The sequence below is a fragment of the Anomaloglossus baeobatrachus genome, chromosome 1 (assembly GCF_048569485.1).
Source record: "Anomaloglossus baeobatrachus isolate aAnoBae1 chromosome 1, aAnoBae1.hap1, whole genome shotgun sequence".
Taxonomy (NCBI): domain Eukaryota; kingdom Metazoa; phylum Chordata; class Amphibia; order Anura; family Aromobatidae; genus Anomaloglossus; species Anomaloglossus baeobatrachus.
The window spans coordinates 395341037-395367023 of NC_134353.1; the positions used below are offsets into that span (position 1 = coordinate 395341037).

Below are 25987 nucleotides of genomic sequence, written 5' to 3' on the forward strand. Positions count from 1 at the left end.
CACCTAAACCATACATTGTTGCTCTGGCAGTATATTTATGGTCATTGCTGGAAGGTGAACCTACCCATTCCCAAGTCTTACAGCATTTAATAGCTTTTCCTCCAGGATCGCTTTGTATTTAGCTCCCCCCATCTTCCCATCAACTCTGACCAACCTCCCTGACCCTACTGAAGAAAAGCCCCCACAGCATGATGTTTGACGGTGGATATAGTGCGTTCAGGAAGATGTGCAATGTTAGTTTTCCGCCACATACAATATTTTGCATTTATCCCAAAAAGTTCTACGCTTGTCTCATCTGACCAGAGCACCTTCTTCCATATGTTATGTCCCCTATATGGCTCTTTGCAAATTGCAACAGGTCTTCTTATGGCTTGCTTTCAAAATTGTATTTCTTCTTGCCAGTCTTCCATAAAGCCAGATTTGTGGATTATATGACTACGGCTATGTTCACACACTGCGTTTTTTACCCGCGTTTTTGGTCCGTTTTTGCTGCAGAAATTTCTTGAGAAATTCTTGTAATCTTTCTGCAGACATTTCCCAGCAAAACCTATGGCAAAAAAAAATTAGCTGTGCGCACACTGCGTTTTTTTCTGAAGAAAATTCTTTCAGTAGATTTTCTTAAGAAAAAGAATGAGCATGTCACTTCTTTTCTGCAGTTAACTGCATTATTCACTCCATTGACTAATGTAATCATGAAATAACGCAGGAATAACGCAGGTAGCAAGTGATGTGCGTTATTCCTGCGTTATTCCCGCGTTATTTCGCGTTTTCGGGACATAGTGTACATCCTTGTCCTGCGTTTTGCAGGGAAGTGATGTCACTAGGACAGGAAGAGGAGGAAGAAGAGAAAAAAAAAAAGCGTGTGCTCCGCTGTATTTTTACCGTCCAGACGAGGTTAACACACAGCGGTGGCCCGGTATTCTCAGGCTAGGGAGGGCGAGGGGCAGGGTTAATGCCCCCCCCCCTCCCGCAGCCCAGAATATCAGCCCTCAGCTGCCCCGGAACTGTCGCATCCATTACGCGGCAGTCCCGGCGTGTTACCGGCTCTTCCTGTTGCCGTGATGCGATGGCAATCAGGGTACTATGGAGTTAACGGCAACCAATAGCTGCCGCTAAGTCGAAGATTAGTAATGGCAGTGTCTATGACACGCCGTCACTAATCTGTAAGTGAAAGTAAAGAAACACTCACAAACACCGAAAAATCCTTTATTTTGAATAAAAGACAAAAAGCCCCTCTTTCTCCATTGTATTAACCCCTCCCAGACACAGTTCCGACGTAATCCACAGCGATGTGCCACGGCGCTTCCAGCCCTGCTCCAGCCGCGTGTGACAGTTCTCCACGGCCTCGGTCAGGGAGCGAGTGCTGAATGCGGCTCCTGAGCGAGGTGCAGAGGTGACTGCAAGACATTTCTCACGGCCGCTGATGTGAACACACTACCGACCGCGAGAAGTGCAGTGTGTGTGGGGGGAAACATCATAAATAAAGCTGGAATATCTATCCCTCTATTATCTATCCATCCATCCATCTATCTTTCTATATTATCTATTATCTATCTATACCCCTAAATATCTATCCATCTATTATCTATCTCCCTAAATATCTATTATCTATCTATATCTATCTATCTCCCTAAATATCTATATTAACTATCTATACCCCTAAATATATATCTATTATCTATCTATCTCCCTAAATATCTATTATCTATCTATTATCTATCCATTATCTATCTATACCCCTAAATATCTATTATCTATCTATTATCTATCCATTATCTATCTATACCCCTAAATATCTATTATCTATCTATATCTATCTATCTATTATCTATCTTTCTATATCTATTCCCCTAAATATCTATCTCTATCTATCTATCCCTCTATTTTTTTTTTCATTTTCAACGTGCTTTTCTGCTGTAAAGGCATTAAAAAACGCTCCAAAAACGCACCTGCGTTATTGGTGCGTTTTTTACCGCAGGTGCGCTAATCCTTCACTCAAGAAATTTCTTAAGAAATTTCTCAAGAAAGAAGGGAATTTTGTTTACTTACCGTAAATTCCTTTTCTTCTAGCTCCTATTGGGAGACCCAGACAATTGGGTGTATAGCTTCTGCCTCCGGAGGCCACACAAAGTATTACACTTTAAAAAGTGTAACCCCTCCCCTCTGCCTATACACCCTCCCGTGCATCACGGGCCCATCAGTTTTGGTGCCAAAGCAGGAAGGAGTAAACTTATAAATTGGTCTAAGGTAAACTCAATCCGAAGGATGTTCGGAGAACTAAACCATGAACCAAAGAACAATTCAACATGAACAACATGTGTACACAAAAGAACAACAGCCCGAAGGGAACAGGGGCGGGTGCTGGGTCTCCCAATAGGAGCTAGAAGAAAAGGAATTTACGGTAAGTAAACAAAATTCCCTTCTTCTTTGTCGCTCCATTGGGAGACCCAGACAATTGGGACGTCCAAAAGCAGTCCCTGGGTGGGTAAAAGAATACCTCGATAAAAAGAGCCGTAAAACGGCCCCCTCCTACAGGTGGGCAACTGCCGCCTCAAGGACTCGCCTACCTAGGCTGGCATCTGCCGAAGCATAGGCATGCACGTGATAGTGTTTCGTGAAAGTGTGCAGACTCGACCAGGTAGCCGCCTGACACACCTGCTGAGCCGTAGCCTGGTGCCGCAATGCCCAGGACGCACCCACGGCTCTGGTAGAATGGGCTTTCAGCCCTGAAGGAACCGGAAGCCCAGAAGAACGGTAGGCCTCAAGAATCGGTTCCTTGATCCACCGAGCCAAGGTTGACTTGGAAGCCTGCAACCCTTTACGCTGGCCAGCGACAAGGACAAAGAGCGCATGAGAACGGCGCAGGGGCGCCGTACGAGAAATGTAGAGCCGGAGAGCTCTCACGAGATCTAACAAGTGCAAATCCTTTTCACATTGGTGAACTGGATTGGGACAAAAAGAAGGTAAGGAGATATCCTGATTGAGATGAAAAGGGGATACCACCTTCGGGAGAAACTCCGGGACCGGACGCAGAACCACCTTATCCTGGTGAAACACCAGGAAGGGGGCTTTGCATGACAGCGCTGCTAGCTCAGACACTCTCCGAAGTGATGTGACTGCCACTAGGAAGACCACCTTCTGCGAAAGGCGTGAAAGAGAAACCTCCCTCATCGGCTCGAAAGGTGGTTTCTGAAGAGCCGTTAGCACCCTGTTAAGATCCCAGGGTTCTAGCGGACGCTTGTAAGGTGGTACTATGTGGCGAACCCCCTGCAGGAACGTGCGTACCTGCGGAAGCCTGGCTAGACGCTTTCGAAAAAACACGGAAAGCGCCGATACCTGTCCCTTGAGAGAGCCGAGAGACAAACCCTTGTCTAATCCGGATTGAAGGAAAGACAGAAAAGTGGGCAATGCAAACGGCCAGGGAGTAAAACCCTGATCAGAGCACCAGGATAAGAAGATCCTCCACGTCCTGTGGTAGATCTTGGCGGACGTTGGTTTCCTGGCCTGTCTCATAGTGGCAATGACCTCTTGAGGTAACCCTGAAGACGCTAGGATCCAGGACTCAATGGCCACACAGTCAGGTTGAGGGCCGCAGAATTCAGATGGAAAAAAGGCCCTTGAGACAGCAAGTCTGGTCGGTCTGGTAGTGCCCATGGTTGACCCACCGTGAGATGCCACACATCCGGGTACCACGACCTCCTCGGCCAGTCTGGGGCGATGAGGATGGCGCGGCGGCAGTCGGACCTGATCTTGCGTAACACTCTGGGCAGCAGTGCCAGAGGGGGAAATACATAGGGCAGTCGAAACTGCGACCAATCCTGAACTAATGCGTCTGCCGCCAGAGCTCTGTGATCTTGAGACCGTGCCATGAATGCCGGGACCTTGTTGTTGTGCCGGGACGCCATTAGGTCGACGTCTGGCGTTCCCCAGCGGCAACAGATCTCTTGAAACACGTCCGGGTGAAGAGACCATTCCCCTGCGTCCATGCCCTGGCGACTGAGAAAGTCTGCTTCCCAGTTTTCTACGCCCGGGATGTGAACTGCGGAGATGGTGGAGGCTGTGGCTTCCACCCACAGCAGAATCCGCCGAACTTCTTGGAAGGCTTGATGACTGCGTGTGCCGCCTTGGTGGTTGATGTACGCCACCGCCGTGGCGTTTTCCGACTGAATTCGGATCTGCCTGCCTTCCAGCCACAGCTGGAACGCCTTTAAGGCTAGATACACTGCCCTTATCTCCAGAACATTGATCTGAAGGGAGGACTCTGTCTGAGTCCAGGTTCCCTGAGCCCTGTGGTGGAGGAAGACCGCTCCCCACCCTGACAGACTCGCGTCCGTCGTGACCACAGCCCAGGATGGGGGCAGGAAGGATTTCCCTTTCGACAGGGAAGTGGGAAGAAGCCACCACTGAAGAGAGGCTTTGGTTGCCCGAGAAAGAGAGATGTTCCTGTCGAGGGACGTCGACCTCCTGTCCCATTTGCGGAGAATGTCCCATTGGAGTGGACGCAGATGAAACTGCGCAAATGGAACTGCCTCCATTGCTGCCACCATCTTCCCTAGGAAGTGCATGAGCCGCCTCAAGGGGTGAGACTGGGCTCGAAGGAGAGATTGCACCCCTGTCTGTAGTGAACGCTGTTTGTCCAGCGGGAGCTTCACTATCGCTGAGAGAGTATGAAACTCCATCCCGAGGTAAGTTAGCGATTGGGTCGGTGTCAAATTTGACTTTGGGAAATTGATGATCCACCCGAACCTCTGGAGAGTCTCCAGAGCAGTGTTCAGGCTGTGTTGGCATGCCACCCGCGAGGGTGCTTTGACTAGAAGATCGTCTAAGTAAGGGATCACCGAGTGTCCCTGAGAGTGCAGGACTGCCACCACTGCTGCCATGACCTTGGTGAAGACCCGTGGGGCTGTCGCCAGGCCGAAAGGCAGTGCCACGAACTGAAGGTGTTCGTCTCCGATGGCGAAACGCAGGAAGCGTTGATGCTCTGGTGCAATCGGCACGTGGAGATAAGCATCCCTGATGTCGATTGATGCTAGGAAGTCTCCTTGGGACATCGAGGCGATGACGGAGCGGAGAGATTCCATCCGGAACCGTCTGGTTTTCACGTGTCTGTTGAGCAGTTTGAGGTCCAGAACGGGACGGAATGATCCGTCCTTTTTTGGCACCACAAACAAGTTGGAGTAAAAACCGCGACCACATTCTTGAAGGGGAACAGGAATCACCACTCCTTCTGCCTTCAGAGTGTTCACCGCCTGAAAAAGAGCATCGGCTCGCTCTGGGGGCGGAGATGTTCTGAAGAAACGAGTCGGAGGACGAGAGCTGAGCTCTATCCTGTAACCGTGAGACAGAATGTCTCTCACCCATCGGTCTTGGACATGTGGCAACCAGGCGTCGCAAAAGCGGGAGAGCCTGCCACCGACCGAGGATTTCATCAGGAGCTCTATTTGCCTGTCAGTGGCATCCTTGAGCGATGAACCATCTGCCACTGCTACTATGGATCTAGCCGCCAGTCTAGAGACCGGAGGATCCACCTTGGGACACTGAGCCCAACCCTTAACTACGTCAGTGGGGAAGGGGTAACGTGTGTCATTAAGGCGCTTAGTAAAGCGCTTGTCCGGAAATGCTCGGTGTTTCTGGACTGTATCTCTGAAGTTGGAGTGATCTAAAAACGCACTCCGTATACGTTTGGGAAACCTAAATTGGAATTTCTCCTGCTGAGAAGCTGACTCCTCAATCGGTGGAGGTGGAGGAGAAAGTTCTAGCACCTGGTTGATGGACGCTATAAGGTCATATACTATGGCGTCCCCTTCAGGTGTATCAAGATTGAGAGCAGCGTCAGGATCAGAGCCCTGATCTGCCACCTCCGCTTCATCCTCCAGAGAGTCCTCATGCTGAGACCCTGAGCAGTGTGAAGAAGTCGAGGGAAGCTCCCAGCGAGCACGCTTAGCCGGTCTGGGACTGCGGTCCGTGTCGGAGTCCTCACCGTGGGACCTAGAAGTCACCCCAGGAGCACTTTGCTGCTCCGACCGAGAGGGGCCTGGGGGCAATGATTCAACAGTGCCCGGGGCCTGTGTTACAGGTCTGGACTGCAAAGCTTCTAGTATCTTAGCAGACCATCTATCCATAGACTGAGCCATGGATTGTGAAAGTGACTCAAAGTTTGTCAGCCAACACTGCAAACTCTGTCCCTGCCACCTGGACAGTGGTAGCCGGTGGTTCTACCTGGGCCGGGGGTCCCACCCGTGGCTGAGGCTCCGGCTGAGTGAGTGTCACAGGGGCCGAGCATTGCACACAATGAGGGTAGGTGGAACCTGCAGGTAACATAGCCGCACAAGAGGTACAGGTTGCAAAATAAGCCTGTGCCTTGGCACCCTTGCTTTTTGCGGACGACATGCTGTTGTCTCCTCTTAGAGCAATCAGTGAGGGTATATAGCCAAAAGCAAATAATGCGGCCGAACAGAGCAAATGTATACAGTATATATATATATATATATATATATATATATATATATATATATATATATATATATATATATATATATATATATATATATATATATATATATATATATATATATATATATATATATATATATATATATATATATATATATACATATATACATACACTCTTCGGCACCCGGGGGGGCCAGCACCAGGTAACCGGTGCGGCTTACCGACCGCCCTCAGCGGTTGTGTGTCCACCAGATTCCCTGCCTGGGCCTCCCAGAGCTGTGGAGCTCGGTCTGAAGTTCTCCACCGGCAGAAGTGCAGATAGCAATGGCTGCCAGCGTTCTCAGAGGAGGAGGGAGCCGTGGGCGTGCCTCAGAAAGTGCGGGAATCTGGTGCCCCACAGTGCTCAGTGAGGGGGGAGGAGGATACCTAGTATGCTCCAGCCCTCACCGCTGACGTCCAGTCTAGCGTCCCGCCCTTACCCCTGACTGGCAGGCCCGGGGGCGGGAGTATGCGGTACTAGGCCGCAGAAGCCGGGGACTAAAGTTAGTAACCCGGCCGGCAAACAAGCGCGGTCGGCGCGGTAGTCCCGGCGGTGGAGCTGGAGGTGTCAAAACACACAGCAGCCGCTGCAGCGTCTGTTACACAGGCGCTCTATGCGCCGTCCCCAAGGGGACACAGAGTACCTCATAGAAGCAGGGCCTGTCCCTGATGATACCCGATCTCCTGTCCGTCAGATTCCCCCAGGGTCTGCGGAGGGAGCCCGGTCCCAGTGCATGGTGACCGGTTAGGATCCCACTTCTCCCAGAGCCCCTAAGGGATGGGGAAGGATAACGGCATGTGGCTCCAGCCTTTGTACCCGCAATGGGTACCTCAACCTTAACAGCACCGCCGACCAGAGTGGGGTGAGAAGGGAGCATGCCGGGAGCCCTCTTTTCTTCCATCCGACAAAGTCAGCAGCTGCTGCTGACTAAAATGTGGAGCTTGCGTGCATGTGTGCCTCCTTCAACAGAAAGCAAAAAACTGATGGGCCCGTGATGCACGGGAGGGTGTATAGGCAGAGGGGAGGGGTTACACTTTTTAAAGTGTAATACTTTGTGTGGCCTCCGGAGGCAGAAGCTATACACCCAATTGTCTGGGTCTCCCAATGGAGCGACAAAGAAAATCATTTTTCTAGTGTGAACATAGCCTAACAGTTGTCCAGTGGACATATTTTCCCACCTCAGCTGTGGATCTCTACAGCTCCACCAGGGTGACCATGCACCTCGTGGATGCTTCTCTAGTTAGTGCTCTTGTTGCTTGGGATGTCAGTTTAGGTGGGCGGCCATGTCTTGGTAGGTTTGCAGTTGTACAGTACTCTTCCATGTTTGGATGATGGATTGACCATTGCTCTGAGATGCTCAGAGTTTGGGCTATTATATTTAGATTTAGATTGCTTTATACTTGAACTGTCTGAGGTGGTCCTTGTTTTCATAATGAGGTGTGATCCCTAATGTTCTCAAACACATCTCTGAGGTCACAGATGGAATGAAGGTACTAATAATGTGATTCTGGAGGCAATTGGTCACTCCGGATTTTATTTTCAGGCATCAGACTACAGTGGGCTGAATACAAATGCACATCACAATTTTCAGATGTAGAGGTTTAAAATATGTAGAAAACCAGGTATTTCCTTTACACTTCACAAATATTTGCTACTTTGCATAAATATAGTACATTTAAATTTAACGTGAAAAAATGTAGAACAATTCCAAGTGTATGAATACTTTAAGGCAGTGTAATACGCAGAATGAGCCCTCAGGCTGGATTCACACCCTGCAAAGACTTGGCCCAGATGCAATTGAAATGTCAGCATAGTTTCTGCAACACCTCGTGTATGACAAGTACATGTCCAACCCTGTACGGTTCTCTCTACTTTAGGCCTCTTTCAGACGTCAGTGATTCTGGTACGTATGTCCTTTTTTTTATACGTACCAGAATCACGGACATACGCAGACCCATTATAATCAATGAGTCTGCTCACAAATCAGTGATTTTTCACTGACTGTGTGTCCGTGCAGCATACAAGCGTGTGCGTGATTGCCGCACAGAAACAAGTCCGTTTTTTTCTTGTATCACTGATGTCCCACGGATCACACTATGGTGTGATCCGTGCGTGAAAAACGTACATTGAAAATAAAAAAAAAACATTTTCAACTCCCCCGTCTCCAGCGACGCCGTGTTCAGCAGCTGCTGTCTGCTTCTTCCTGGCCGGCTCATTACTGGTATGCATATTCATGAATGCAGCCACAGCCGACCCGGAAGTAGCTGCAGAGGTGAGTGATAGCGGCGGCCGGATGCTGCAGGGCTGGAGACTTCAGCGCCACGGACAGCAGGAACGGGGACTGGTGAGTTATCTCCACATATCTCACGTATCACGGATTGCACATGGACAACCCACGTGTGCTGTGAATCACGGCCCATGGAGGGACATAGGCTTTTTTTTACACGTCAGTGAAAAACTGTTTTTCACTGACGTGTGAAACAGGCCTTAAAGAAATAGTCCGACATTCAAAATATGTGATCTCAAATGATTTATTCATCTTCTCTAAAATTAGTCAATCCCACAGCACCTAATGTCCCTTCGCCAGCCTCATTCCTTTCTATTTACGGCTAGTCAATGGTATTGGTTATATGACGGCTGTGAAAGGCTACATGCCAGAAAGGGCTTATTTATTTATGGGCTTGACTAGCTGGATACAACTCTCCAGGAATATAATGGCATTTTGAAGTTAATATTTAAAGAGATTAGCCACTATTTTTACATTGAAGGCCTATCCTTAGGAAGGGTCATCAATGTCTGACTGGGATCAGACCCCCGGCATCCCCGCCGATCTGCTGTTCAGTGCCCAGAAATGCTCAGTTTTGTGCTGCCCCATCTTCTGATAGCAGCCGGTTGCTGCACTTCCGCCTCCCATTCAGAACAATAAGAGGGAGATCTACGTTACCATTTTCTGTGACGTGGCAGCGACGTCCCGTCGCTGACGCTGTGTGTGACATCCAGCAACGAGCTGGCCCCTGCTGTGAGATCGCCGGTCGTTGCTGAATCTTCTGCTTCATTTTTTTCTCGTTGCTCTCCCGCTGTGAAGCACACATCGCTGTGTGTGACAGCGAGAGAGCGACGAACTGAAGCGAGCAGGGAGCCGGCGTCTGGCAGCTGCGGTAAGCTGTAACCAAGGTAAACATTGGGTAACCAAGAAGCCCTTTCCTTGGTTACCCGATATTTACATTAGTTACTAGCACCGCTGCTCTCACGCTGCCAGTTCCGGCTCACTGATCCCTGCACTCCTAGCCAGAGTACACATTGGGTTAATTACCCGATGTGTACTCCAGCTACGTGAGCAGGGAGCCGGCACTGGCAGTGTGAGAGCACACCGCTTAGCGTTGGCTCCCTGCTCTCCTAGCCAGGGTACACATCGGGTTAATTACCCGATGTGTACTCCGGCTCCGACTCCGTGTGCAGGGAGCCAGCGCTAAGCGGTGTGCTCTCACACTGCCAGTGCCGGCTCCCTGCTTACGTAGCTGGAGTACACATCGGGTAATTAACCCAATGTGTACCCTGGCTAGGAGAGCAGGGAGCCAGCGCTAAGCGTGTGCGCTGGTAACCAAGTTAAATATCGGGTAATGGTTACCTGATATTTACCTTAGTTACCAAGTGCAGCATGGCTTCCACAGCGGCGTGTGTCGTTATGATCGCTGCTGCGTCTGCTGTGTTTGACAGCTAAGCAGCCATCATAACAGCGACTTACAAGGTCGCTGTTGTGTCACAGAAAATGGTGACGTAACAGCGACGTCGCTGTCGCTATGTGTGAACCCAGATTAAGAGTAGAGGATAACCTCTACTCCACATGACTCTAGGACAGCTTTTTCAATTCATTTATATCAGAGCATTGTGATTAGTGGAACCACATCAGATCTGATGAGACTATAATATCCCATTATGACCAACATATGAAAGCTGCCAATCATCAAATCAATAGCCCAGGCGTTGTGTCACACATACCTTTCGGTGGTGTTGGAAAATTCGGAGGCTGTGGCAAAATCTTTGGTAGAAATAGATCACATTTGTAAAGAAAAAAGTGATAAAAAAAAAAAGTTATTCAAAAACAATACTGTATGTAAAAAAACTACTGTACTACATATGGCATCCTCAAAGTACTAAATCCTGGACCTACACAAGAATGTGCCACCTTAGAAACAAGAACATTCCCCGTCAGAACCCGGAAGCAGACGTGTCTCCAGTGTATATCCACAGCTCTGCCCTGTACTCACCGCCTCAGATATCACAAGACATGTCAGTGGCTTTACACTTGTGTCACCAGATGACTTACCATTCCCTTCAAGGCAGATTTCTGCCCATATACCAAGTCTATCACCTCTTATACAGGCTAGATGAAGATAAATGATTGCTGCTAGAGCAATCTGTCCCCATACAGCAGCACGGCCTCTGTTTACACCACAAGACATGCTGTGGACAAAAGCTATTTAAAAGATGACCTGTCACTTGTACAAAAAAATTAATTACCTTGTATAAATCCCTGAGCTCCTGTGGTTCTGCCGCTGGTTTCCGTTTTGCTCATGTTCCCATTTGTTGCTTCCGGAGATCAGTATGTGAAATCTCTGCTTTTTTGGCCACCTGGGCGTTTCTCATTAGGCCAAGTCAACTTCCGTTGTTTTGCATCAGTCACAATCAATTGTGTGACTGATTCAACGGATGTGTTGTAGATAGTGGCACAACTGATGTGTTTGATGCTGCAAAAAAACCATCCATTTTTTTTACGGTTTTACCGACTGCTGGCTTTTGTGAACGATCATTGTTCACAAAAGGCGGCCGCCAGGCGATCAGCTGATCCTTCACAAAAGCCGGCCGATCAGCTGATCGTTCACAAAAGCCGGCCGTTGGCCGTTCAGCTGATCGTTCACAAAAGCCGGCCGTTGGCCGATCAGCTGATCGTTCACAAAAGCCGGCCGTTGGCCGATCAGCTGATCGTTCACAAAAGCCGGCCGTTGGCCGATCAGCTGATCGTTCACAAAAGCCGGCCGTTGGCCGATCAGCTGATCGTTCACAAAAGACGGCCGTTGGCCGATCAGCTGATCGTTCACAAAAGACGGCCGTTGGCCGATCAGCTGATCGTTCACAAAAGACGGCCGTTGGCCGATCAGCTGATCGTTCACAAAAGCCGGCCGTTGGCCGATCAGCTGATCGTTCACAAAAGCCGGCCGTTGGCCGATCAGCTGATCGTTCACAAAAGCCGGCCGTTGGCCGATCAGCTGATCGTTCACAAAAGCCGGCCGTTGGCCGATCAGCTGATCGTTCACAAAAGCCGGCCGTTGGCCGATCAGCTGATCGTTCACAAAAGCCGGCTGCCGGGCGATCAGCTGATCGTTCCGGCCACTGGAACTGAATTTACAGTCCATCATGGTTTGTTACTGTGCGCATGCTCACAGTAAAAAAAACAATCCGCCGCACACAAAAACGTTACATTCAGCGTTGCTCCCGCCTGCCGGTCAGTCAGTAAACGACTGATCCGTCACGCAGCGGATGCAACGCAGAACCATCAGTCACAATCCATCACTAATAGAAGTCTATGGGGAAAAACGGATTCCTGCTAAATATTTTGCAGGATACCGTAATTCCTCAAGGCAACAGATTGTGACTGATGCAAAACAACGCAAGTGTGAAAGCAGGCTTCTGGGGGTCTGTGCCTTCACCCCTCTCTCCCAGAAGCCACCAATCACAGCTCAGCAGCCTCAGACTGCTAGATCAGATGCGCAGCTGTGATTGACAACATCTGGGAGGGAAAGTGTGAAAGTGCCCGGACTCAGAGAAGACTGATGAGATCAGAAGAAACAAATGTGACAGAGACAGCGCAAAAGGAAAACTGGCACCATCAGGGAAGAAAAGGGATTTTAGGAGAGCTTCCTGGATATATCCCTACTCTGTACACAAACTCACATCATGGTGGGTATACAGGTCATCAGAGCCATACCACGCTTTTGGGTCGCCATGACCTGCACAAGCATAGAGCTATACACATAGTGCTGCCCCACAAACCACCATGAGTGTGCATAGCTCCCGCAGATCGTACACAGCCAGCACGCTGCGTCTAATCATCATTGGTATAGGATGGAGCCCCAATAACCTGTGTCTACTCAGTCCCTCTCCTCTCCTAGCCCAGTGGCTACCACCAGCAGTGCCGCCTCACCTCCTGGACATGGCGCTGGGACTCTTCCTCGGCCAGGCTACACGAAGAGTCTTCTCTGCTGAGCCCAGAAGATGTCGCTGAGGACTCCTCTTCCTCCAGCCCCACAGCCCCTGTGTACTGCTCACTGCTTAATATGGCCTCCAGCCTGGCCAGGGGCACCCCAGTGTCCCCAGCACATAACGTGCCCTCCTCACACTGGAAGAGGGTGAACATCCCATCTTTGCCACTCTCCGTCAGTAAGAGTCCATGGCTGCCAGCGACTTCTATGCAGGGTTTTGACATTTGCCGCACAGTGTGCCCAAGCCCCTTCCCCATGGCAATATGTAGTAGGCACGGCTGGCATTCCTCGGGCGCCTTCCCTAGGCAGCTCTCTTCCTCGTAGTGATTACCATTAGAGGGGCAGGTGAAGGTGGGCAACTCACTCAGAAGCTCCTTCATGTGGAAAGCACTCTCCTGCCCTGCGGTGCCCAGCTGGCACTCCATGCCCAGCAGCTCTGGCGGGGGCCTGGTGTCCATGTCTGGACAGCTGTCTACACGTGGGGGCGCCCTGCTCTCACTGTCCCCTGCCCCCTGGTCGGCGGGCTCCAAGTCCATGGGTGGGCCCTCAGTAAGGGTGCCAGAGCAGTAAGAGGGCAGCGGGGGCGTCCGGCTCTGGAACTCCATCCCGGAGAAGGAGCTGCTTACTGTGTCCTCATCATTCACCAGCACATGGCTCGGGCAGACCCTGTCCCTCAGCTTCCACTACACCTCTGTGCCAAATGCTAGCGTGTACCCCGGACCCTGAGTCAAGTCCCTAGCTTCCGTCCACAATAGCGTGCGGCTTCCGTACCCAGGGCTCAGCCGAAAGGGGCGCTGGGAGATGTAGTTTTTAGCCCACAGTAAACTGGCGGCTTCCGTACCCAGGGCTCAGCCGAAAGGGCCGCTGGGAGATGTAGTTTTTAGCCCACAGTAACTGTCGGCTTCCGTACCCAGGGCTCAGCCGAAAGAGCCGATGGGAGATGTAGTTTTTAGCCCACAGTAACTGTCGGCTTCCGTACCCAGGGCTCAGCCGAAAGTGCCGCTGGGAGATGAAGTTTTTAGCCCACAGTAACTGGCGGCTTCCGTACCCAGAGCTCAGCCGAAAGGGCCGCTGGGAGATGTAGTTTTTAGTCCACAACTTCCTTCCACAGTAACGTGCGGCTTCTGTACCTGAAAAAGCCGCTGGGAGATATAGTGTGCACTGCCGAGACTCATACGGGAACACAAAGGAAGTCCGAGTTGTATGAGCCGTACTGTGGCAAACAGTAGACACGTCTATGATAATTGCAGCACATAGGACGGCATAACTGACTGCTAGAGAAAGGCGGAGTGTTTTCAGCTGAGGGACTACATGTCCCATGGTGCAAAGTGGCCTGAGTTCCCCGGAAGTGACAAGAAGCATGAGATGATGGCTGGTAGAGCAGCACTGCGGGTCGTGGGCACTCTCTGCAGCCGGCCCGGGGCAGTGCAACTACGAGGATATGCCAAGAAGCCGGGTGAGCGCAGCAGCGACAGAGGGCAGTAAAGTAGCGGGGCCGCGCTGTACGTACGTGCGTCCTCGGAGCATGACCTTGCGTACATGTATGGGGGGTGAGAAGGGTCATGTCAGACTGTCACTGCCCCCACCCACAGGTGCCTGCTCCTTGCGTACATGTATGGGGGGTGAGAAGGGTCATGTCAGACTGTCACTGCCCCACCCACAGGTGCCTGCTCCTTGCGGACATGTATGGGGGGTGAGAAGGGTCATGTCAGACTGTCACTGCCCCCACCCACAGGTGCCTGCTCCTTGCGTACATGTATGGGGGGTGAGAAGGGTCATGTCAGACTGTCACTGCCCCACCCACAGGTGCCTGCTCCTTGCGGACATGTATGGGGGGTGAGAAGGGTCATGTCAGACTGTCACTGCCCCCACCCACAGGTGCCTGCTCCTTGCGTACATGTATGGGGGGTGAGAAGGGTCATGTCAGACTGTCACTGCCACACCCACAGGTGCCTGCTCCTTGCGGACATGTATGGGGGGTGAGAAGGGTCATGTCAGACTGTCACTGCCCCCACCCACAGGTGCCTGCTCCTTGCGTACATGTATGGGGGGTGAGAAGGGTCATGTCAGACTGTCACTGCCCCACCCACAGGTGCCTGCTCCTTGCGGACATGTATGGGGGGTGAGAAGGGTCATGTCAGACTGTCACTGCCCCACCCACAGGTGCCTGCTCCTTGCGTACATGTATGGGGGGTGAGAAGGGTCATGTCAGACTGTCACTGCCCCACCCACAGGTGCCTGCTCCTTGCGGACATGTATGGGGGGTGAGAAGGGTCATGTCAGACTGTCACTGCCCCCACCCACAGGTGCCTGCTCCTTGCGTACATGTATGGGGGGTGAGAAGGGTCATGTCAGACTGTCACTGCCCCACCCACAGGTGCCTGCTCCTTGCGGACATGTATGGGGGGGTGAGAAGGGTCATGTCAGACTGTCACTGCCCCACCCACAGGTGCCTGCTCCTTGCGGACATGTATGGGGGGGTGAGAAGGGTCATGTCAGACTGTCACTGCCCCACCCACAGGTGCCTGCTCCTTGCGTACATGTATGGGGGGTGAGAAGGGTCATGTCAGACTGTCACTGCCCCACCCACAGGTGCCTGCTCCTTGCGGACATGTATGGGGGGTGAGAAGGGTCATGTCAGACTGTCACTGCCCCACCCACAGGTGCCTGCTCCTTGCGGACATGTATGGGGGGTGAGAAGGGTCATGTCAGACTGTCACTGCCCCCACCCACAGGTGCCTGCTCCTTGCGGACATGTATGGGGGGTGAGAAGGGTCATGTCAGACTGTCACTGCCCCACCCACAGGTGCCTGCTCCTTGCGTACATGTATGGGGGGTGAGAAGGGTCATGTCAGACTGTCACTGCCCCACCCACAGGTGCCTGCTCCTTGCGTACATGTATGGGGGGTGAGAAGGGTCATGTCAGACTGTCACTGCCCCACCCACAGGTGCCTGCTCCTTGCGGACATGTATGGGGGGTGAGAAGGGTCATGTCAGACTGTCACTGCCCCACCCACAGGTGCCTGCTCCTTGCGTACATGTATGGGGGGGGAGAAGGGTCATGTCAGACTGTCACTGCCCCCACCCACAGGTGCCTGCTCCTTGCGTACATGTATGGGGGGTGAGAAGGGTCATGTCAGACTCACTGCCCCACCCACAGGTGCCTGCTCCTTGCGTACATGTATGGGGGGTGAGAAGGGTCATGTCAGACTGTCACTGCCCCACCCACAGGTGCCTGCTCCTTGCGTACATGTATGGGGGGTGAGAAGGGTCATGTCAGACTGTCACTGCCCCACCCACAGGTGCCTGCTCCTTGCGGACATGTATGGGGGGTGAGAAGGGTCATGTCAGACTGTCACTGCCCCACCCACAGGTGCCTGCTCCTTGCGGACATGTATGGGGGGTGAGAAGGGTCATGTCAGACTGTCACTGCCCCCACCCACAGGTGCCTGCTCCTTGCGGACATGTATGGGGGGTGAGAAGGGTCATGTCAGACTGTCACTGCCCCACCCACAGGTGCCTGCTCCTTGCGTACATGTATGGGGGGTGAGAAGGGTCATGTCAGACTGTCACTGCCCCACCCACAGGTGCCTGCTCCTTGCGGACATGTTCTGATGCTGACATCGGTTTCTTAGTTATGTGGTTTCTTATTGGGGGATGCCTTTTATTTTTTTGTAAAATTTGTTTTTAAACTCTTAAAAAAATATCAGAAAAGATCAGAGTAATAAGCTACAACGCGGTGTGGTGCCCTAATGTGACTACAAGCGGCTGTAAATAGAACTGGACTCTGAAGGGCGGTATCCAAAGGGTCAATGACTGGGCACAGACCTGGCATCAAACGCAGCTCCCTCTGGCCTCAGCTGGCGTCAGGAGTGAACAGAAGTGAAGAAGTGACTGGTGTTTTTAAAGGGTTAAACACCTTTGGGCCAGTAATCGTACATGATCCTTTGACTGTTCGGGGGCCCGCATCAAACCCAGGTCACTCCAGCCTGGCCTTATCATGTTCTGGGCATCTCAGCTGATTTCAGAGTGGGCAAATAGCTAATTTTCACCAATTTGTTCAAGTCCCTGGTGTTTTTAAAGGGATATACACAAAAAAACTATAAAACCAGTAAACCTTTATTAGATAAATATACAGGGTGGTCCAAAATAAGGTGGACAGAAAAACTGGATCTGTGAAAACTGACTCAGTTGCCCCTAGCAACCAATCAGATTCCACCTTTCATTTTCCAAAGAGTCTGTGAAGAATGAAAAGTGGAATCTGATTGGTTGCTAAGGGCAACGGAGTCAGTTTCACTTTACACCATGTTTGATAAATCTCCCTCTGACAACCCTATTACACATACTGTCCACCTACTTTTGGACCTTCCTGTATATATAATCCCAGGCAAACAACACAAAGTGCTGTTTATAGTTACACAAGGGTAGTTTATGGGGTAGATAACAGCAGGCGTAACAAAAGTGGTGCCCCGTATAGGGCAGGAGCATAAAGTTAGTCAGGACATGGGCCTTGCCCTAGACTTCCCCCTGCCTGACAGCGGAGGTAATATCTCCCTAATTTGGCCTCGTTCCTCGGTGGCTATCCCTGTTACTCCCTACTCTGCCACTAAATATAAACCCTCCACCAAAACCTCATAAAACTGCAAACACCATCATGTAACACCTTCACAGGTCGGAATATAATCCAATCCAGCCGCCAACTGTATGTGTATACATGAAATGATAAAACTTCCCACCAGACCACGAGACTAGGACAAAACCTACCCCAATGGGAGGAAAAATTGGCCCCTATTAGGGGACACTTAGCGTATCGTCAATTAGACTGCAGTCATAGCGGTGAGACAGGACCCCGCTGTGTGCCCCACGTGGATTAGGTGCACATAAATCCTGGGTATGCTATACTCATATGGAGGAAGGTTCAGACAGGTAAATACATGAGACTTTTTTTATTTATATCCTTGTTATCTAATGACTATATGCAAGTATTGTGACTACTGTTCAATCTTCATAGGTGGCCTCTTCCTAGGACTTTAGTAGTTCCCCCCCCCTTTCCCTGGTGAACCCCACAGAAGGGGGGGAAACGTGTCTGGATGTATAAATGGAGGGGATATTTCTTTGCCAGGTAGACCACTTTTTGGACATCCATGGAGCTACCAATGATATGCTAAGTGTCCCCTAATTGGGGCCAATTTTTCCTGCTGTTACTATCTGGGTAGGTTTTGTCCTAGTCTCGTGGTCTGGTGGGCAGTTTTATAATTCCATGTATACACATACATAGTTGGCGGCTGGATTGGATTATATTCCGACCTGTGAAGGTGTTACATGACGGTGTTTGCCCTTTTATGAGGTTTTGTGGAGGGTGTAGATCTAGTGGCAGAGTAGGGAGCAACCTAGATAGCTGCTAAGGAACGGGGACGCTGTACAAATTAGGGTGATAATACCTCCGTTGTCAGGCAGGGAGAAGTCTAGGTCAAGGCCCATGTCCTGACTAGCAGTGTTGGATTACCTAAGCTCCTGACCTATACGGGGCATCACTTTTGTTACCCCTGCTGTTATCTACCCCATAAACTACCCTTGTGTAGACTATAAACACCACTTTGTGTTTGCCTGGGATTTTATACATATTTAACTAATAAAGGTTTACTATTTTTAGAGGTGTGTGGTTTTGTTTTTTGTGTGTGTATGCATATACCTCTATTCCCCTATTTATTCATTTTTGGTGTATTTTGTTTTTAAAGGGATTAACCCTTAGCTAATTTTCACCTTAATGACCAGACCAAATTTTGCAATTCTGACCAGTGTCACTTCATGAGGTTATAACTCTGGAACGCTTCAACGGATCCCGGTGATTCTGAGATTGTTTTTTCGTCACATATTGGACTTCATGTTAGTACCAAATTTAGGACAATATTTTTTGTGTTTATTTATGAAAAAAATTGAATATTGGCAAAAAGTTTGAAAATTTAGCAATTTTCAACTTTTGAATTTTTATACCGTTAAACCAGAGATTTCTGTGACACAAAATAGTTAATAAATAACATTTCCCACATGTCTACTTTACATCAGCACAATTTTGGAAACAATTTTTTTTTGTTAGGAAGTTAGAGGGGTTCAAAGTTTATCAGCAATTTCTCATTTTTACATCAAAATTTACAAAACCAGTTTTTTAGGGACCACATCACATTTGAAGTGACTTCAATAGGCCTAGATGACAGAAAATACCCAAAAGTGACACCATTCTAAAAACTGCACCCCCCAAAGTACTCAAAACCACATTCAAGAAGTATATTAACCCTTCAGGTGCTTCACATGAACAAAAGCAATGTGGAATGAAAAAAAGCAAAAATTAAATTTTACCTAAAAAATTTGCTCTAACCCAAATTTATTCACTTTTAGAAGAAATAACACAACAAAATGGACCTCAAAACTTGTTCCCCACTTTCTTATGAGCGCGCCGATACCCCACATGTGGTCAGAAACCTCTGTTTGGACAAATGGGAGGGCTCGGAACAGAAGGAGCAATATTTGAATTTTGGAAAGCAAATTTGGCTGAAATAGATTGCGGGCACCATGTTGCATTTACAGGTCCGCTAAGGTACCTAAACAGAAGAAATCCCTCACAAGTGACACCATTTTGGAAACTAGACCCCTCAAGGCTTCTATCTAGGGGTATAGTGAGCATTTTAGATCCACAGGTACTTCATAGATTTTGTTAACGTTACGTTGTCATATTGAAAATTTTAATAATTTTCTCAAAAATGTTGCTTTAGCATCAATTTTCTCACTTTTTCAAGAGGTAATTCCAAAAATTTGACCTCAAGGTTTGTTAACCACTTTTTTATGAGCGCGGTGATACCTCACATGTGGTCTGAAACCTTTGTTTGGACAAATGGGAGGGCTTGGAACGAAAGGAGCAATATTTGAATTTTAGAAAGGAAATTTGGCTGAAAAAGATTGCGGGCACCATGTCGCATTTGGAGGTCCCCTAAGGTACCTAAACAGCAGAAACCCCGCACAAGTGGCCCCATTTTGGAAACTAGGCCCCTCAAGGAATTTATCTAGATGTTTGGTGAGTACCCTGAACCCTCAGGTGCTTCACAGAATTTTATAACGTTGAGCCATGAAAAAAAAAAAATAAAATTTTACCACAAAATTGTTATTTCAACCAGGTAGCTTTTTTTTTTACAAGAGTAAAAGGAAAAAATTCAGCATAACATTTATTGTGCAATTTCTCCTGAGTTTGGCGATACCTTATATGTGGTGGAAATCAACTGTTTGGGCGCATGGCAGGGCTCGGAAGGGAAGGAGCGCCATTTGACTGCAAAATTGGCTGGAATCAATAGCGGACGCCAGGTTGCATTTGGAGAGCCCCTGAGGTGCCTAAACAGTGGCGGTCCCCCACAAGTGACTTCATTCTGGAAACAAGACACCTCAAGGCTTTTATCAAGGTGTATAGTGAGCAGTTTGAATCCACGAGTACTTCACAGAATTTGATAAGCTTAGGTTGCCATATTGAAAATTTTCATTTTTTTCACAAAACTGTTGCTTTAGCATCAAATTTCTCACTTTTTCAAGAGACAACAACAAACCGTGGACCCCACAGGTTGTTATCCAATGTCTTATGAGCACAGGGATACCCCACATGTGGCCAAAAACCTCTGTTTGGATAAATGGGAGGGCTTGGAATGGAGGGAGCACCATTTGAATTCTGGAAAAGTTGAAATAAATTGCGCGCACCATGTCACATTAGCAGGGCCCCTTGGGTACCTATACAGCAGAAAACCCCCACAAGTGACCCCATTTTGGAAACTGGATTTTATTCAGGAGTATAGTAAGCATTTTGAATCCACAGGTACTTCACAAAAATGTTGCTGTAGCAACAAATGTCTCACTGTTAGGCTCTGTGGCCATGATCCAGCGACACGGCATCTAGTACACAGTGTCAGCCGTCCTGCAGAGATGTGAGTGTTGTCCACGGGAGAACGCAGCTGCCCAAGCCCACGATTTGGGTTCAGGCCGCTGTGGAGCTCTATGCTACCTGCAGAGAACACTCATCTCCGCAGCATAAATTGACATGCTGAGGCTCGGGAAGCTGCGCCACAGGTCGGTTTATGCTGCGGAGAAAAGAAGCACATTGGGCATGGGATTTCTAAAAATCCTTCCACTGTGCTTCTACTGCACAACGCAGCATTATGGACACAGGGAAAACACTCTGCGCCCAAAACGCTGCAAACCCTGATTGTGGGCACACAGCGTAAAATGCTACAATGGATGAATGGATAGATGTCAAACAAATATAACGTCCCATTCCCCTGCATATTCTAAGCTGGCGCCCTTTAGTGCCTTTCATGTGGCACTAAAGGGTGCCTAGCCTTGTATTTAGCCCCCCAAAAAATTAATAATTAAAATAAACGACGTGGGGTCCCCCCTATTTTTGATAGCCAGCTAGGGTAAAGCAGACAGCTGTAGCCTGCAAACCACAGCTGACAGCTTCACCTTGGCTGGTGATCAATTTGGAGGGCTCCCCAGGCGTTTTTTAAAAAAAAAAAAAAACGTGGGGTCCCCCCCAAATTAGATCACCAGCCAAGGTGAAGCGGACAGCTGGGGTCTGGTATTCTCAGGGTGGGAAGAGCCATGGTTATTGGACTCTTCCCAGCCTAAAAATAGCAGGCCGCAGCCGCCCCAGAAGTGGCGCATCCATTAGATGCGCCAATCCTGGCGCTTCGCCCCAGCTCATCCCGCGCCCTGGTGCGGTGGCAGACGGGGTAATATATGGGGTTGATACCAGCTGTAATGTCACCTGGCATCAAGCCCTGGGGTTAGTGATGTCACGGCATCTGAACAGATACCCGACATCACTAACCCAGTCAGTAATAGAAAAAAAAAAGACAAAAAAAAAATTTATTTGAAAAAACAGTCCCCGAAACATTCCTCTTTTACCAATTTATTGAAAATAAAGAAATTCCGGTCGCTGTAATCCATTTTGGAGGTCCCACGCCGACTCTGGATCTTCTAGAATATGGGGGGCACGTTCAGGGAACGTATCCCCCATTTTCTGGAAGAGCAAGCTCTCCATGAGCAGTGTGGGTGCAGTAATCTGAGAATACTGCACTCACACTGCCCCGGTCCAACCTAGGGCAGAGTGACCTGCAGTAACCTCATTCCAGAATATGAGGGGCACGCTCACAGAACGTACCCCCCATTTTCTGGAACAGCAGCCTCTCCATGTGAGGAGTGTGGCTGCAGATCACTGCACTCACCCTCCCCCGGTCCACAGTGGAGCCTGTGCATCAGCGACGTCAGCAGGATCCCTGCTTGCAGGGATCCAGCTGACAGCCGCTGTCTGCGCATGCGCCGCCAGCATTGAAGAAGGAGGCGGCGATCGCGGGCCCGGAGCGGCAGACAGGTAACGTATAACCGGGGGCTTGGGGGGGGGGGGTGACGGGGGGTGACCTAGTGGGACCTGGGGACACCTTTCTGTCGCATGTGACGTGTCACATGCGGCAGAAAGAGCAGAATGAAGGCGGCCGCGCGCTGTGCGCCGCCATCTTCCACGCTCCGGAGGGGGGAGGGGGGTGGTGGCTCTGGAGAACCGGAGGGGGCTCCGGTGACCAGAGGGCTCCGGTGGACCGGAGGAGGGGTCAGGGGGAGGACATTTCCCTACGATCTGAAATGTTTGATCATTTCAGATCAGAGGGAAATGACTGCAGAGCCGGCGCCGGCGGCAGTTTTCTGTGCGCTTCGGCGCCATTTTGGATGTCCGGTGGGGGTAGGGGTGGGGGTGGGGGGACTCTCCGGTACCGGGGGCTTTGGGGGCACTAGGGGGTTAGATTTCTTTCTCATCTGACATGTTTGATCATGTCAGATGAAAAAGAAATCAGTTTTACCGGCCATTTCTTTTTTTTTCATGTGTTCGTCGGTATACGGTGTATACCGCCGATCACATGATCGGGGTCCAAAAAAAACACCCCGATTCATAATCTGGGGGGTCTCAGCTACCCCCGGTAGCTGAAACCCCCGAGATTTTCGGTCGCTGGGGGGCGCTACAGGGTTTTTTCGGGCCGCCGCTTTAAAGCGGCGGAACAGAATAAGTACCCTGTTTTGCCGCCGCTTTAAGTCGTACGGCCGTCGTTATGAGGTTAATGATCTTGGGCCACTGATCTAACCCTGCCCACACAAATGGAGTGATGCCCTATAGCCATATTAGTTTTTGGCATTAATAGAAAAACCTATATGGTCTATAATTTAAATGGAGACGAAAACCAAAACAAAAAAGTGTAACTCCAGTTAATATTTTATTTATTGAAATAAACTTTAAAACAAAATATACACAATTAAAGTTGTTTTTGTTTAACGGTTGTTCAGCCTGTACCGGGTCGAGAACGAGGTAAAGTGATCTGTAAGTTTATACTGTACAATATTAAAGAAAGGCCGTGGCCAATAGAAGTACAATTTGGAGGATTTGGCTCCCCCTAGTGGGTTTGCAATGAATTACGTCTCAGCCCAGTTTCAGACGTCCGTGTTTCAGGTACGTGTGACATCCGTTTTTAACACTGATGCCACACATACGCATGTTATATGCTGTTACTCATACGTTGTCACACGGACCGTGTGGCCCCGCACGCACACACTCGGGCATGTCCGTTTTTTCTCCGGTAGCACGGGCGTCACACGGACCGCACACTCATGTGACATCAGTGTGACACGTACTGGAGAAAACACAGGTCTTTTTAATAAAAATATTTTCTATATTTACCTGTATCCAGCGATGCTGTCTTCGGCTCTGCTGCCTCCCGCTCCTGACCCCTGCTCATTATACTCACTGAATATTCATTGTAGTAGAGCTGGAAGAAGGAACATCGCGGGGGACTTCAGTGCCGGGGACAGCATTGCTGAGGACAGGTGAGTATCCAACAGTGTGTGTGTGTGTGTGTGTGTGTGTGTGTGTGTGTGTGTTTGGTGTATGCATGTGTGTCTATGTGTGTATATGTGCTCAGTGTGTGTGTGTGTGTGTGTGTTTGGTGTATGCATGTGTGTATACATATGTGTGTATATGTGCTCAGTGTGTGTGTCTGCGTGTGTAGTGAAAACCTGGAAGCCGGATCATCGCGGGGACAGCATCAGGGACCAGGGCTGTGGAGTCAGTAAGCCAAACCTTCGACTTCGACTCCTCAATTTCCCTTGCACCGACTCCGACTCCTATATATATTGCTTATAATTAAGTGAAAAATTTTTTGTAGTGCATTAAAATGTGTATGAGAACATCAGACATTTAATAATTTTTATGATGCAATAATCAAGATATTTAGAACATAAAATATATTTATTGGCATACAACTTTAGAACACAATAAACTAATAAATTGTATATATGTTATACAATATGTAATATACAGTAGATTATTTATTTATTTATTTATTTATATATATATATATATATATATATATATATATAAACACTGTGTAATACACTATGTAAGTGGCAAAAAGCAATTTTCAACAAAAACATACTAAACATTTGTGCAGTCTATGAATTTGTTGTAAGAAATAGAATTGCCTCCATCAGATCCTCCTTCGCAAATGACCTCAAATCTGACCTAATAATTTTAAGGCTAGAGAACAACCTCTCTACACTAACTTGGGTTGGAGGCAAAGCCGTAACCACATGGGCAACATCTCTAACAATTTCCGGATATAAAGGAATTGCCTCATGCACAGTCAGTTTTGATGAACGGTTGAATTTTTCTATTTCTTTGAGTGTAATTGAAAAATGTTACTGAAATCTGGTCAATCTGCTGCTATAGGAGACGGAGTGAAATCTTTTTCCTTGCGGCAACACTTTGCTGCTCCATGTCATCCAAATACTTGTCAAAGTTTAACTCCTCATCTGATGAGGATGAAGATATGGCAGCAGTAGCGCTGTCAGGCCCCAAGTCCTCTTCTGCCTGGCAGTCCTGTAGCTGCTCATCCTAACTGCTACCTCACTCAAAGCTTCTTTTCCTTTAGTAAGCTGTTGATCATCAAGCAGTATACGATGACTTGGGTCCACATACACAGCTGCCAGAATAATTTTATGTTCCAATAGCTGTGTCTCTCGCCGTTTCATTGAAGCAGAAATGCCATCTGCGATTAAACCTCCTCTTTGGGACAGGCAAAATAGCAAGTTCTTCCACTCCCTTAAGGCCACGTCACACTAAGCAACATCGCTAGCAACATCGCTGCTGAGGCACGACTTGCTAGCGATGTTGCTGTGTGTGACATCCAGCAACAACCTGGCCCCTGCTGTGAGGTCGCTGGTTGTTGCGGAATGTCCTGGACCATTTTTTAGTTGTTGCTCTGCCGCTGTGAAGCACAGATCGCTGTGTGTGACAGCGAGAGAACAACAACTGAATGTGCAGTGAGCAGGGAGCCGGCTTCTGCGGACGCTGGTAACCAATGTAAATATCGGGTAACCAAGAAGCCCTTTCCTTGGTTACCCGATATTTACCTTCGTTACCAGCGTCCGCCGCTCTCGTGCGGCGAGTGCCGACTCCCTGCACACGTAGCCAAACTACACATCGGGTAATTAACCCGATGTGTACTCTGGCTAGGAGTGCAGGGAGCCAGCGCTAAACGGTGTGCGCTGGTAACCAAGGTAAATATCGGGTTGGTTACCCGATATTTACCTTAGTTACCAAGCGCAGCATCGCTTCCACGCGTCGCTGCAGGCTGGGGGCTGGTCACTGGTTGCTGGTGAGATCTGCCTGTGTGACAGCTCACCAGCAACCCGTGTAGCGATGCTCCAGCGATCCATGCAAGGTCAGGTTGCTGGTGGGATCGCTGGAGTGTTACTTAGTGTGACGGTACCTTTATGAAAATGCCAGAAGTTAAATGCTCAGCTTGTAATTTTTAGTCACGGAAAATGGGTGATTAAGCAATTCCTTCAATTCAGCCACCTGTGTCCATTGACCTTCATTTAACGTTACTTGAGGGTTCACCATATCTATAAGAAACGATTTTAGTTCAAGCAATCGCTCAGTCATAACATAAGTGCTGCCTCAACAAGTGGCTTGATCAACAATTGCCCCTTTCCCAGCACGTCTCTTCAAGATGGAATCAATTTTAGGGGTTCTGGCGGCAATAGCCAACTTCCTTACTTTTCCAATTAGATTTCCAGCATGTCCGCCCAGTTTCACACATCTGGCTTTTCGCCGGTTTGGCGGATGAGGCGCACGCCAGTACAGTACGATACAGTG

The 25987-nt window shown here is 49.1% G+C and overlaps 2 protein-coding genes across 2 annotated transcripts in view; one reads left to right on the forward strand and one right to left on the reverse strand.

The window, feature by feature from the left end:
• Nucleotides 1-13523, reverse strand: part of LOC142293751 (amyloid-beta A4 precursor protein-binding family A member 3-like) — a 42369-nt gene extending 28846 nt beyond the window's left edge. The window contains exons 1-2 of the mRNA XM_075337839.1: nt 12696-13523; nt 10493-10532 (exon numbers count right to left, since the gene is read on the reverse strand). Coding sequence (XP_075193954.1) covers nt 10493-10532; nt 12696-13358 — 703 coding nt within the window. The 5' untranslated portion in view covers nt 13359-13523. The remainder of the gene's footprint in view (nt 1-10492; nt 10533-12695) is intronic.
• Nucleotides 13524-13921: 398 nt separating this feature from the next.
• The window catches only part of MRPL54 (mitochondrial ribosomal protein L54), a 30245-nt gene continuing 18179 nt past the window's right edge, over nt 13922-25987 (forward strand). The window contains exon 1 of the mRNA XM_075352577.1: nt 13922-14209. Coding sequence (XP_075208692.1) covers nt 14065-14209 — 145 coding nt within the window. The 5' untranslated portion in view covers nt 13922-14064. The remainder of the gene's footprint in view (nt 14210-25987) is intronic.